The sequence below is a fragment of the Bos indicus genome, chromosome 17 (genome assembly GCF_029378745.1).
Source record: "Bos indicus isolate NIAB-ARS_2022 breed Sahiwal x Tharparkar chromosome 17, NIAB-ARS_B.indTharparkar_mat_pri_1.0, whole genome shotgun sequence".
NCBI lineage: Eukaryota > Metazoa > Chordata > Mammalia > Artiodactyla > Bovidae > Bos > Bos indicus.
Window position 1 is genome coordinate 2,583,638 of NC_091776.1, and position 15,065 is coordinate 2,598,702.

Below are 15,065 nucleotides of genomic sequence, written 5' to 3' on the forward strand. Positions count from 1 at the left end.
TTCACAACAGTAAACATGACTGCTGAGGTCTTAAAGTGGTTTCAAGGAAAGAGCTATTTGTTGGGATACTTGTGGAGATATATATCTAATGTAAATGACTGCATTAAACATCCAATTTTTTGAACATAAAAAAATCCACACCTGGAGGTGGACCACCAAACTTCCTTTGCCCATTTTCTTGAACCATGTTGTATCCAGTCTTTTCCATCAAAGCAAGCAATGCTGCTTCATTCTGAGTACCAGTCCGTACTTTGCTGCATCCATTTGTTCCATCTATAGTTTCTTCACTCATGGTTGCAGTTCCTATAGCAAAGTTTAAGAGAAGTGTTTATGACACAGAGCTCCAGGAGGAACCTATGAAGCTTTTCTCTAGGTGCAAAAAACCAAGAATAGTTGTGGCTGCTATATTCAGAGATCACTGAAGCCTTGGCCCCAGAGTTCTTCCCTACAGGGGAAGCTGGAAACCTCTTTTAATGTCTCTAGTCAGTTAAGCAGTACCTTTATAAGGCATAAGCTACAAAGAAAGGGATGCAAAAGTGAAAAAAACAAAGGAACAACAAAAACAAAAGTGGGAAAACAGGAGTAAGTGAAAGGAGTTAGAGGAGGAAACAGCCAGCAGAAATAGTAACAAAGTACTCAGAAATTCTAAAATGATATAGCTAAAATTAGGTGACCTGAGAAAGTCCTTCTTAGTTCTAAAATATCTGAGTTTTCTTCTGAGTGATGAGAAATATAGCTACAAACATCCATTATCATATACACCACACCCACAAAGTCTTTTTACGGTTCCTCCCAAGCTATCCAGTTGTGTTAATGATACACTTCTGAAGACAACATAGAAGGAAAGTAGCTCACACACCCTCACAGCTAAATGCAGCAGTCCAAGGCTCTGTATTAAGCTACCAGTCATCATCAAATTGCCTACTGAGTTTGCCTAGCAAGCACTAAGAATGAGATTTTTAACTGGCATCTTGAATTCAACATATTTTAAAACTGAATGTCATTTTATCCTCCAAACCTGTTCCTTCCTGTTTTACCTTACCTCCATCAATTCATCTGGCCAACTGATAATGACACCACAAGGATTATTTATTACTCCTTCTCCAAACTGTCACAACCAGAAACTCAGGAACTTAATCCTGAGGCCTTCCTCTGACTCAGCTGATCAGCCACAAAAACCTGCATATTTTCCCTTCTAAATATTTCTTGAAATCAATCTTTTCCTGTATATCCCACAGCCTGTTCTCAATTATATCTTACCTGAATCAGCATAGTCATTTTTCATCACTCAGGATCCACAGGGTATGATTCTAGAACTCCCAAGGACACCAAAACCCACATATGCTCAAACTTCATATAAAATAGCATAGTCGTTTGCCTATAACCTATGCTGCTGCTGCTGCTAACCTATGCATATCTTCCCATATACTTAAACCATCTCTATAGATTACTTACAATATAAACATAATGTAAAGAGTTGTAAGTACAATGCAAATGCTATATATGCCACTATGTGTGGCAAATTCAAGTCTAAGGAACTTTCTGGAACTATTTTTCAAATATTTTTGATCAAAGGTTGGTTGAATTTGCAGTTGTGGAACCATGGATACAGAGAGCTGACTATGCTAGGTTCCTAACCATTGTTCCAGAGATTTTGTCCCCTTCAGACAAAATCTCAGTGCTGTCAAGATGATATAAAAATATGTACCTGACTACTTTAAGCTTCTACAGATCAAAACTAAAGGGGAAATGAGTGAATTTACTTTATCTTAGAACCAAGAAGGCTCTTCTAAGAAATAAACAAAAAAACCTCAAAGAAAAATAGTACTAAATTACTTTTACTACCCTGGTGGTTCCAACGGTAAAGAATTCGCTTGCAATGTGGGGGACCTGGGTTTGAACCCTGGGTTGGGAAGATCTCCTGGAGAAGGGAAAGGCTACCCACTCCCATATTCTGGCCTGGAGAGTCCATGGGGTCGCAGAGTTGGACACGACTAAGAGACTTTCACTTCATTTTTACTATGTAAGTATTAACTATTTTGAAGGCAGAAAATTACAAACGGGGGTGAAATGATCTGCAACACAACATAATAAAAACCTAATTTTCTTAAAATAGAAAGAGCAACATGGTATGATAATTAAGAGCAAACTCAGGTACCTAAATGATTGCTTAGATGTGATCTCTGGTTCCTCCCCATATTACCTATGGCTTTGGGCAAGTTTGGCCTCAGTTTGTCTCTAAAAGTAGAAAATAACAGTTTCTATTTCATAAGATTGCTGACAGGATTAAGCATAAAGGGCTTAAAATAGTAGTTTGGATATAAGCATTATAAATTTATTATCTAATTAATACAATAATATATATACTTAAAGTTAACTTTTAGGAAAATAATCCTATTGTGTAATAAATTAATAAAAAAAAAAAAAAACAAACTGCTGACCAGGGACTGCAAACATGAATTCACTCATTCATTTATTCAATGAATGTTTATTAAGGACAAACTGTATGCCAGACACTATTCATTAAGTCTGGGATACATCAGTAAGGTAAAAATCAAAACTGCTCCCTTGCACAGCTTATACTCCAAGAAGAGAAACAAATGATAATACAAGTAATATGTAGATAATATGTTAAAAGATAACAGGAGGAGGAAAATGAACAGGGTACATGGTTGGGGAAGAGGTGTGCAGAAGAGAGTGTACAATTTTAATCAGATAACTAATACTCAGAGGTTCCTGAGAAGATAACATTTGAGCAAAGAACTGAGGAACCTGGGCATTGGAGTTATTTGGGAAGAACAACACAAAAGGAAAAATGAGGACAGAAGCCCGAGAATAGAAGTGTGCATGGCACATATGAGGCGAGCAAGGGGACCAGTATGGTAAAGCCAAGAAGAGAACAGCAGGGGATGAAGTCAGCAAGGTAACAAGCTGCCACATCTCACAAATCTTCTAAGTCAGGTGCTGAAGGTCCTCAGCATTGATTCTGAGTAAATGTGGAGCCACTGGAGATTCTGAGCACGAGAGTAATATGCTCCTTCATTTTCAAAGGATTATCTGCCTGTTGTACTGTGAAGTCTGTAGAAGAGCAAAGGTGGGAGCAAGGAGACCAACAAAAACCAAGACTAAAATTCAGGTGAGATGATAGTGCCATGGACCAGAAAGGTAGAGGTGGAGGGGAGTCTCCGACGTGAGATACAATTAGAAGGTACGTCCAATAGCTTTCTGACAGATTGGATATGAGATAAACAGAGATGTCAAGGATAACACCAAAGTTTTGGCCTGATCTACAAGCATCAAGGAAGTAAGGAAGGCTGAGATAGAACTTAGAACTTATACTTAGGGGTAAGAGCAGAGTTCAGTTCTGGGCCTGCTAAGTTTGAATACCCACTAAATGACCAACTTAAATGCCTATAAGGCCATGGCAACGAATGTTACATGAGTGAAAAAAAAGGCAAAACCACAGGATTCTGACAAGTGCTGTGGATTGTGTTTAACAAGAAAGACACTGGGAAAAGGCAGTGGATACTCAATTCTAGCAAACTATTACTGTGAGGAAATCCCCAGTTTGCCCAGTTACGCTAAATTTTCCAAGGTTTCAGGAGAAGCCGGAAATCTGCAGATTCATATGTATAATCTCTCAATTCTTAAAATTTGAGTCAAGGAGCTGCATTAACATGTCATCCATTTACATTTGCAAATACTCACAGCATAAAAATGGCATGATTAAAATGTAATCTGGTAGAATATTATGTTCAAACTTAATCTAGGGTATATGTTACCCAAATTCCAACTCAAAAAAATTAATGAGTCAAACTCTCACAATTCAGTTCAAGTTTCTACACATTTACTGAATGTTTTCTATGAACAAGCCTTTTTCTGGATTTTTATTCATGTGGATGACCCTGAGGGGCAGGACTACAACTCAGGTGGACAGCAGAGGACAGATTAACTCAGTGGGACTTTCTGCCAAGCAGACAGAACTGCACAAAGTTGGAAACGGCTGACCAGAAGATGTCTTCCTGCCTAACTGAAGTATTCAAACACAGGCTGGACATGCTGGAGAGATTCAAGCAAAGGGGGCATTGCTGGACCATGTGGCTTTTAATATTCCTCCCAAAATTTAATACAAAGAGAGTTCAAGCATGCTATGCTATGCTAAGTCACTTCAGTCGTGTCCGACTCCATGCAACCCCATAGACGGCAGCCCACCAGGCTCCCCCGTCCCTGGGATTCTCCAGGCAAGAACACTGGAGTGGGTTGCCATTTCCTTCTCCAATGCATGAAAGTGAAAATTGAAAGTGAAGTCGCTTAGTCGTGTCCGACTCTTAGCGACCCCATGGACTGCAGCCTAACAGGCTCCTCCGTCCATGGGATTTTCCAAGCAAGAGTACTGGAGTGGAGTGCCATTGCCTTCTCCGGAGTTCAAGCATAGACTCTGCCTTTTTAAAAGGACCTACAATCCAGGAAAGAGTAATATCATCATCATGCAGTCAGCTTCCTTCTATGTTTTAAGCCTGCATTTTTTTTTTTTTTTTTTGCCTCAGATATGCAGATGATACCACCTTTATGGCACAAAGTGAAGAGGAACTAAAAAGCCTCTTGATCAAAGTGAAAGAGGAGAGTGAAAAAGTTGGCTTAAAGCTCAACATTCAGAAAATGAAGATCATGGCATCTGGTCCCATCACTTCATGGGAAATAGATGGGGAAACAGTGGAAACAGTGTCAGACTTTATTTTTGGGGGCTCCAAAATCATTGCAGACGGTGATTGCAGCCATGAAATTAAAAGACGCTTACTCCTTGGCAGCAAAGTTATGACCAACCTATATAGCATATTCCAAAGCAGAGACATTACTTTGCCAACAAAGGTCCATCTAGTTAAGGCTATGGTTTTTCCAGTAGTCATGTATGGATGTGAGAATTGGACTGTGAAGATAGCTGAGCACTGAAGAATTGATGCTTTTGAACTGTGGTGTTGGAGAAGACTCTTGAGAGTCCCCTGGACTGCAAGGAGATCCAACCAGTCCATTCTGAAGGAAATCAGTCCTGGGTATTCATTGGAAAGACTGATGCTAAAGTTGAAACTCCAATACTTTGGCCACCTCATGCAAAGTGTTGACTCACTGGAAAAGACTCTGATGCTGGGAGGGATTGGGGGCAGGAGGAGGTGCAGGACAACAGAGGATGAGATGGCTGGATGGCATCACCGACTCTAAGGACATGAGTTTGAGTAGACTCCGGGAGTTGGTGATGGACAGGGAGGCCTGGTGTGCTGCAATTCATGGGCTCACAAAGAGTTGGACACGACTGAGCGACTGAACTGAACTGAAGTGATCTCTACAAGAGGTTCATGGTTTCTTGAAAACAAAATGTTGCAGGGTTAAAAAAAAAAAAAAAAAGAAAACCCTGGAAATTAATTCAATTATAAATAACAAAAACTGTAGAAACCAAACAAAATAGCTGCAGACATTCTGTGGCTTAAACTCTGATATGCATAAAAGCAGAGATTCCTATGTGCCTTGAACACTTTCCCTATTATCCAACACAGTGCTCGGTACACAGTAGGTACTTAGTAATTATTTGCTAGATGAAGATGCTAACAGAAAATTAAAAAAAAAAAAAACCTTAACATGATTTCATACACTCTAGGCATTAAATTAGAATGATTTTTAAAGGAAAATTTGGCAATCTTATTAAATTCTAAAATGTATATATACTCAGTAATTACTAAGAAATTAACCTACGGATATAGTTGTACAAGTATATAAAGATATAAACACAAGCATGTTCACTGAAACACTGTGTTCAAAATAAAAAGTCTAAAAAATTTCTAGTGGTCTACCAATAGAGGACTGATTTTAAAATTATGGTATACCTACATAATGGAATGTTATGCAGCTATTAAAGAATGTCATAGATTTGTGTGTGCTGATATGGAAAAATATTTAAGAAATATCACATGAGAATGAGTTGGAAAACAATATATTGACTATGTATCAACCGTGTTTTTTGTTTAAAGATATATATGTATATACTCACAGATGTTCGTGAACACAAAAATTAAAGACACACGATTTGGAAAAATTTACAGGGAACTTTAACAGTAGTTATCATCTATAAGTAGGAACTAAGAGTTAAGGGACCTTAACTTGTCGCTTTTCTGTAACTATCAAGAGCATATGCTACTTTTACTAAAAGCAAAAGGTCATTTCAGGGATTTTCCACTGTTCTTTAAAGACAAAATCTAAACTCTCTTTTAAAAGCATCATAAAGGTCCTTTCCTCACCAGCCCAGCCTATCTCTCTCAAACTTCGCTTCTTGTATGTCAACAACAAAGCTTATCTAGTTGCAATTCTGCAAACGCACCATGTTCTCATACACCAGCCTCTGCATAGGCTGCTCCACAGTCCTCTCTTGCTTTCTTTGCCTCTCCCAAACTTAATATTTTCCAAAAAAAAAAAAACCCAACAAACAAAAACAAACCATCCCTTCTCCATGCTAAATTAGATGCTGTATCCTTTTGTACTGCTACCATCTCAGAGTGAGGGACTGTTGGGCCCTGCCGCCCCCTCATTCCCCAACCCCTGACAGATCTTAAGCAGAGTCTGGTCTTTGATTCCCAAATCCCTACCACAATGTACATTCCCTGGCACATTCACTAGCTTAGGAAGATACATTGTGGTCTAAATAAACATAAGAGGCATGGGTTCTAGTTCTCAGTCAACAGATCTTTGACAAATCACTTTACACTTCTACCTTTACTAATTTCTGAAATTCCACTGTACACTTATTTCTGCATTCATTTATTTAGCACATTTATACTCTGCATGATGACAAGCATGTTACACACATTATCTCATCTAGTACTTACTCTCTAAGATATTATTTTCCATTTTAAAAATAAATAAGCTGAGAATAAGAGAGGTAAAAGTCATAGTGCCTATAAATTGATAGTGCTTGGTAGGGTAGACATGCAAATTAGAAGCCCATCTGCCTAAATATGGGATTCCTAAACCCCTACTTTATATTACCCTCATTTTACTTATTTAAAAATCTGAGATGTCCAGAAAGTAACATAATTTACTTGAGATCATATAACCTGAATCCAGATTTTTTTCCACAATAACAGTTTTTTAAAAATGTTTAAAGTAACAAATCAATTAAAACTACAGTGTGATTTTTTAAAAATACTGTATAAACTTGGGGGGGGGAATCCATCAATGGAAACTTTCTGGAAAACTAATAAAATAACTTCAAACTTTAATTAGAGATCTTAAAATCATTTAATTCAACCAATTTTGCTGCAAAGCAGTCACCCATCTTATTTTTGAATACTTATAACAACATAACTTGGGCTAATTCTTTAATAAAGGTCTTTTTAATGAATCATTATCTTTTTCCTTTTAACTTTCACCTACAGGTTCTGACTTTATCCTTCTGGCCAAACTGAACATGCCCCTTTCATATAACTGCTTTTGAAAAACGATTCTCTCCTTCTAAACATTATTGTGCATGTGTGCTAAACTGCTTCAGTCATGAGCTACTCTTTGCGACCCCATGGACTGTAGCTCACCAGGCTCCTCTGTCCATAGGCTTCTCCAGATAAGAATGCTGAAGTGGGCTGCCATGCCTTTCTCCAGGGTTCCTTCCCGACCCAGGGATCGAACCCGTGTCTTCTACAAGACAGGCAGATTCAGTTTCTTTAATCCAACATTTTCTAAAATGATATTCCTAAAATGATTATTCTAGAAGCTATTAGCAGGCCTCAAAAATGTGTTTTATGCCTAATACCTGGGAATCACTATACTTCCCTCTTAGGAGCATCACAATGAACAGCAGCATATTTAAGGCCACAAAAATTTTAATAAAAACCAATCTTTCCGCTTTAACTCTGTGTTTCCCAAACATTTCAATATGATATTCTAACTTTCCTCGGTAATTAGCTTTCTAGAGAGCCATTTGGAAAATGAGTGTATCAACTGCTTCTATGATAGTTTCAAGCTTCCTCACTAACCTCTTTCCTTTGAAACTGAAAAGGCCACCAGTGCAAAGAAAGACATTAGTGTTTGACACAGCTGCATGACACTGACAGTTCAAATTAAGCAAACTGTCAAAAAAACAAAAAACCTACATCTGCCTTAGCCTATAACAAGTAACCAGACTTTAGACTCATACTGAATTTCACCTTCTTAGGTTCAACTCACCACTTCCTCCAACCCTCCTCTCTAATATTTTATCAACTTGTGCCCCATTCATGAAATGACTTCACTTATTCTCCTCTTCCAGGACACAACTCTCACATATTTTCAAGTTTAATCAATAGCTATCTTTCCAAAGATAATCAAAAAGCAACTTAAATCTTCCCAAGTCTGACTAGTGATAGTAACAGAATTCAATACTGGTTTAAATAGTCATTCTTATTCATCTTTGATTCAGATTAAAACATTCTGTCATCTTTATAATAAAAGAGAGTATCTACTCATTAATATTATTTGGGTACTAACAATTCATTTTAAAAATGTATTTACACTTGAAGAACAGGTATAACTGGTATCCTAAAGAACTCTTGTTTTAAATAATACATCTACTATGTAAAGGCCCATTTCCAGAAAAGGTAGAAAGCTGTTCATCTTTTCTTCAATTTCTCCTTCCATGTTCATTTCACCATGGCTGGTAATGTCTCATTTCTCTTTATACGTTTTTCAGATTCTTCTAATTTACTGGCCTCATACATTTATTAACTGACAGAAGTAGAAAAAAAGCCTTATCCAAGGAAAAGTCTTAAGTCTGTATATCCAGCTGTGTATCTTACACTATACTTTAGGAATATATTTTATTAATGTGATATAAATCCAATAAACTATTATTAATAGTTTCTTATAAACGAGATGATACTCTTTGACAATCAGAATCATTAAATATTAGCTAACCAGCCTTTCGTCTTTGAATAAACACAATTTTTTCTACTATCATTCCTTTAAAATTAAGAGCATTTTAAATGATATAACTACATTTCTCAGTTTAAGACTGTTTTATTCTAGGTTTTGCCATTATACCATTACTGCAGACTCTGCAGTAAGAAAATACTAGAATTGCAAGTGGACCTTAAATCCCTCAAATTTTACACACTGGAAAATTAAGAGTAAATAAACTTGCTTAAGGTCATAAAACTAGTCATTGAAAAGACCTGGGACCCAAACCCTCAAACTCTAAGAGATTTATAAACTCTGGCTCTCTTCCATCATTTATTCTGTGTGTTGCTCAGTCCTGTCTGACTCTTTGCGACCCCACGGACTACAGCCTGCCAGGCTCCTCTATCCAGGGAATTCTCTAAGCAAGAATACTGGAGAATTGGTTGGTTCTCCATGCCTTCTTCCAAGGGATCTATCTCCCCAACCCAGGGATTTGAACCCAGGTCTCCCACATTGCAGGTGGATGCTTTACTGTCAGAGCCACCAGGGAAGCCCATCATTTATTCTAGAGGGACCTTAATGGATCCCACAGGACATCATACTGGCCCACTACACTAATGACATCATGTTGACACAATGTAGAGAAAAGGAAAGTGTGAGATTTCCATTTTTTAAACATGCTGCAAGAAAAAGGATGAGCAAAGAGAGACTCTAGTTTAATATGTTACCTCACACATGAAATTTACTGCCTATAAGCACAACAGATAAATACAGATTCTGCTTCTGTTTTATCCAAAACAGTTCTGGACTTTTTTTTTTTTTTTTTTTTTAAGTATAATGCACAGCCTGCTCCAAATGGCTGATTTCTGCAACCCACCCCACCCTCCCAATTACTTTATAGATATATATCTTCAGTTAGCCCATGTCACCAAAGTTGTGTTTTAAAGATATTATCTAGAGTCCCATGTTTAAATAATAGGCCAGACCCCACATTAAAGACTTTTTCTCTAAAGAGATAGTAAAAATGTATGCTATATTTAGTACATTTCAAGAAATCTCAATCAAAATACAAAAACTTGAAATTGCAGAAGTATAAGATACACTGGAGAGTCACCAATCCCACTCTCTTTAAAAAGAGTATGTTCTTATCTTAAAGTCTCCCAAACAAAAGTAACATATACATATATCTAATTCACATTTAAGAAAGCTGAAAAATATCTAACATGAAGACCATACTTTATTTAGCCAAAATGTTTACAAAAGAGCCAGAATTCAAGAACCTCAACCAGAGAATCATAAGTCAAATCTAAAGCAGGCATACAGTATTTTTATACTCATTTCAAAATGTTTCAGAATCTGAGAATTACCAAAATTCCAAAGAGGCATAGCAGTCCTATACATTATGACAAAGCTGATATTATCAATTGAAGGTTCCAAGACTCAATTAGTCCTCTGGCACTTTCAGCTGTGGATTCACAGTGCTATGTGTTTTACAAGGTTTTCTCCTTCCCCTGTTGACCCAAATAATCTGAGTAAACGAAGGAGGATTCTGAACATGGGAATGGCATACCATGTTTATAAAAAATAAAAACTGGGAAGGGTAGATTAAAAGTTGTTGTACCCTATGTGGACTCTAGCTTTCATAGATAAGTCTTTTTTCCCCAAACTTTGGACTTTCAAAGATTTCTCTTCATCTCTATTTTAAAGTAAAAGAAGAAAAAAAGAAAAAAAAAAAAAAAATCCACCAAAGTGGAAGGACCAAAATATTTAGCCAATCACAGGACAGATACTCAAGCAGCAATCTGAATCAAGTCTTTAGCCTGAAATGGTTAACTGTATCTTCATTAGTGTTAAGCATCTTAATAACAAAAATTTCAAGTTTCAAACTCCTACTGAGTTTCAAAATAGAAAATATATTAATGAAAAACAAGAAACACAATTTTAACAAAATATAAGTGAAAATCATTCATCTAAAAGAATGTCAGTTGTGTTCAAGCTATACTTAAATTCAAACTTCAACTTGTTACGTAAAAATTTATGAAGTTGTAAAAATGAACATTTTATAAATTTTGATTTTTAAAAACTAATTTAACAGTGAAAAAATATTAATTTCAAAAATATCAAAACACACTTATAAAAAGCACATTAGATCTTTAAGGTATCCCTTAAATTACATGGCATTAAATTTCTGACTTGTTCGTTCAGTTGTTATTGACGGTGGTACATGGTTAGCAGATCAACAGAGATTTTTTAGCAACAACTCATTTTAGTGACAGACTGCACTATAGCAATATGGTTGGAAAAATGAGAAGGATAATCGAAAATGTATGGATGTGTAAGTCTAAGCTTATTTCAAAATAAAAGGGTGTAGTGGTTCCATTACCTTCCACTTTACTTTTATTACAGATGAGAGCACATTTTTATTTCTGTATTTTTATTCCTACATTTTACTCCTAAGTTAAATATATCTATGTATAAAAAGTTTTAGAACTCGGTGTTTCACAACTTCTAGTAGTACTGTCAGAGAAGGCAATGGCACCCCACTCCAGTACTCTTGCCTGGAAAGTCCCATGGACGGAGGAGCCTCGTAGGCTGCAGTCCGTGGGGTCGCTAAGAGTCGGACACGACTGAGCGACTTCACTTTCACTTTTCACTTTCATGCACTGGAGAAGGAAATGGCAACCCACTCCAGTGTTCTTGCCTGGAGAATCCCAGGGACGGGGGAACCTGGTGGGAGGCCGTTTATGGGGTCGCACAGAGTCGGACACGACTGAAGCGACTTAGCAGCAGCAGTAGAAGCAGCAGTAATACTGTGGACAGCAGATTTAAATTCAGAAAACACTTAAAAATTGAACTACTTTAAAAATAACTGGAACTAATAAGTGTCTAAAATAGTGCTTTGAATACGGAAGTGTTATATGCTTTTTGAACTCAGGATAAAGCTATTTACAATAGAACCAAAATTCTTGTGTACTGCTACAAAATTATGCATTTACTATTGCTTATATAAGGTCTTCTATAATCAATGTCATGTGAAACCTGTTATAATTTGAACAGATTTTGGTCGTATTTTCTTTCCTCACCAACCATGAGGTAATAAAACAAAAAACACAGCATTAATATGCATATCTGGTCAGATTTTACACCAAATCCTCCTTAAATAAGCATGTCTAAGATTCCTAACAACAAACATGACACCACTAAAAATATAAACCTTAATTTCGGTCCATAAATTAGGCATATTCTTGTATGCCTGATAATTTTTACCTCATCATATATTCAGTAAGGCTACGTCGTACATTTCAATAAAACTCATACTTCACATTTCACATTCATATTTCAAGTATTATAATGTTCAAGTTGAATACTCAATCTTAAGTCAAAATTAGCAATCAAAACAGTTCTAATTACAGCACTGATTGAAGCACCAGTAGTAATCTTTATGTCTATGCAAGTGAAAGTCGTTCAGTCGTATCCGACGCTCCGTGACCTCGTGGACTATACAGTCCATGGAATTCTCCAGCCAGAATACTGGAGTGGGTAACCTTTCCCTTCGTCAGGGGATCTTCCCAAACCAGGGATTGAACCCAGGTCTCCCGCACGGCAGGCGGACTCTACCAGTTCAGCCTCCAGGGAAGTCTCTCTATGTCTATAAGGGTACGTAATTGCAAACAAGCTAATTTTCAAACAATGTTTTAAATGTGTTCTCTGGAAAGAAGTCTATCATTAGAGCCCATGATGAAGTTTAATCCTGAAAGGCTCTAAATGGAAGTTGGTCCAACTACTGAAGATTCTTGAAAGAAAAATACATCCTTAAGCAAAATTCTATCAACACGCCAATGTTATTTATGTTAGCCTACTTTTACACGCAACGTATCCTGCTTCCTGGTTCTATAGCAATCCTCAAACACAAAGCGGAAGATCCGTAAAAGAAATCACGTCCTTGAAAAGCACCTGCAGATGCCCCGTCTGATATTGACCCGTATTAGAATCGCCATACACGATAAAAGCTATAGAGCATTAATCAAGAGTGTAAAGAGATAGCTTAAAGAAACGTCAACATTAGATAAACTAAATTCACATATGAGGCAAGACTGTCCAGATAAAGCAGTTTCACAAGGATTTCAGAATATCAATGCCAAGATGAACTCTAAAGTCTCCCGACTCCAGACTCAGAGGTCTTTTCAGTACCCCAAAGAAAGTATTTTTAAACTTAGTTATGAAAACTATCTGGCATTAGGAAACAAGATGGTACCCTGCGTGTACGCCCGCCCGCACGCCGTCCATGGCCGCGCACTGCTAGTCTCGGGAGAGGGGTCAGTTACGGTCCCCTCCACCCGCAGCCCTCGGCTGTCAACACCCGACAAACGCGAACCCTCGGGCAGGGAAGGAAGGGGCATCAAGGGCGAGGGAGAGAGTTCGAGGCTCATCCCCGTTTCAACGATGGGAAGGACGACGCGATTGCCAAACCTCACCCAGCAGTCAGACGCCCGGGGCGCTGTCCCAGAGCCTCCAGAAGGAACGCGCGGGCCCGACAACGGCCGCACGGACGCGGCAGACGGCCTGGACCCGCGGCGGTCGACGGAGAGAGAGTGTTAGGAGAACATGGAGGGCAGCAGGTGGGGACGGCCGGAAGGCGGCGGCACAGAGCGGAAATAAGGCGGGGAGAGGGCCGGGCGCCGCGGAGGGCGCCGCCGAGGGGCCCCGACGGGCAGTGGGCGCTGGCGGCAACCGCGGGTGCAGGCACCTCAGAAGGCGCCCTGGGGTGGGGAGCCCGGCCGAGGGCACCTGTCCTCCTGCCGCTCCACGAGACGGGGACGGGGGTACGGCGCAGCCCGCAGACGCCGCCTGCAGCCAAGCGCGGGTCCCAGCGGCGCGGCTGCCGGGACGGGGAGCTGGACCTGGCTTTCTGCGGCCAGGAGGCACGGTCTCCGGCCGTTACAGGCGGTTTGGCAGTGACCCCGCGGCCCCCATCCCCTCCTCACCCCTTCGGATCTTCAAATATTGGTCCTAAATCCGTGGGACCAACGACCACAAACCGCCGCCACCGTTTCGGGGACCAGTGGGGTCGGAGCGGGGGTAGAGGGCGGTAGGGGGGTTGTCGCAGCAAGGGGGAGGGGAGTCCACGAGGAGACGCTCGCGAGGTCCTCGAGCCTCACAGCCCGGCTCCCGGCGGGCGCTGCGCGGTGGCCTAGGCAGCGCACGTGGAGGGACGTCTCGACCAATCAGCGACCAGCCCCAGGAAGGAGGGCGGGGGTCCTGGCCCTAGGTTTAAATCCGAAGGTAGTTCTTGGGCGGGGGAAGTGGGTGGGGGGGGGGGGGGCTGGTGGTAAATGCTTGGAGTGACAGACACTTTAGCCAATTGGAGGGAGAAGAGCCAGCTATCCGGGCAGGTGCCCATAGACTGATTCAAAAAAAAAAAAAGATCGTGCTTGTTTTGTTGAGGTGTTTATAAAGCAAGGGCTGTGACTTGAACTTCATTACAACTTTTACTTGGGAAGAATGTGGATGCATTGTAAAAGTTTTCTGAGTTTTCAAGTCTTTAGCTGGTAGTCTGACCCAGCACGGTCAGAGAGAGAGAGAGTGTGTGTGTTTGTGTACGTACGTACGTTTGTGCACGTACGCACTAAGTCACTTCAGTCGTGTCGGACTCTGTGACCCTTTGTGACCCACGAGGCACCTCTGTCCATGGACCTCTTTAAATAAAGACTTGTGGAGGGGTTGGGGAAATATAAGGCGGATTTGCAGTAGACTCACAAAGTTTGAATGGTTTAAGTGCACAAGAAAATGGGCTGAATCGGAGACCTAGTAACCTACCGCTGATCAGTTTGGAAAGTTATTTGGCTGTGGCCAAGCTGATGCACCAGATTGTATGCTTGGGTAAAACCAGCTTTTCAAGGATACAGTTGTGTGGCTTTCTGCATGCATAATACTGAATTTTGCCTCCTTTAAAGATAGAGCTTGGGTTTATATGGCAGACAAAAAAAGAAAAAGATGGCTTTAGGAACCAGCTCCTAAACAGACTGAAATAATATTAGAACTAGATTGATCCTAGATCACGTAGCTTCTCCATTAACAAAGGAGAAACTTGATGCCCAGAATAATCCCCTGAGTTACACAGTAACACAGCCCCCTAATTCACAACCACGTGA

At 39.7% G+C, this 15,065-nt stretch overlaps 1 protein-coding gene across 4 annotated transcripts in view; it reads right to left on the minus strand.

Moving 5' to 3' along the window:
- RBM46 (RNA binding motif protein 46) overlaps positions 1-14,059 on the minus strand; it is a 59,482-nt gene extending 45,423 nt beyond the window's left edge. For 2 of the 4 annotated variants that reach the window (XM_070768957.1, XM_070768956.1), the window contains exons 1-2: positions 13,899-14,058; positions 142-303 (exon numbers count right to left, since the gene is read on the minus strand). In XM_070768957.1, coding sequence (XP_070625058.1) covers positions 142-292 — 151 coding nt within the window. In that variant the 5' untranslated portion in view covers positions 293-303; positions 13,899-14,058. Of the gene's footprint in view, positions 1-141; positions 304-13,388; positions 13,529-13,898 lie in introns of those variants that run through there. The other 2 variants (XM_070768953.1, XM_070768955.1) reach the window with 2 other exon arrangements.
- Positions 14,060-15,065: the final 1,006 nt, after the last annotated feature.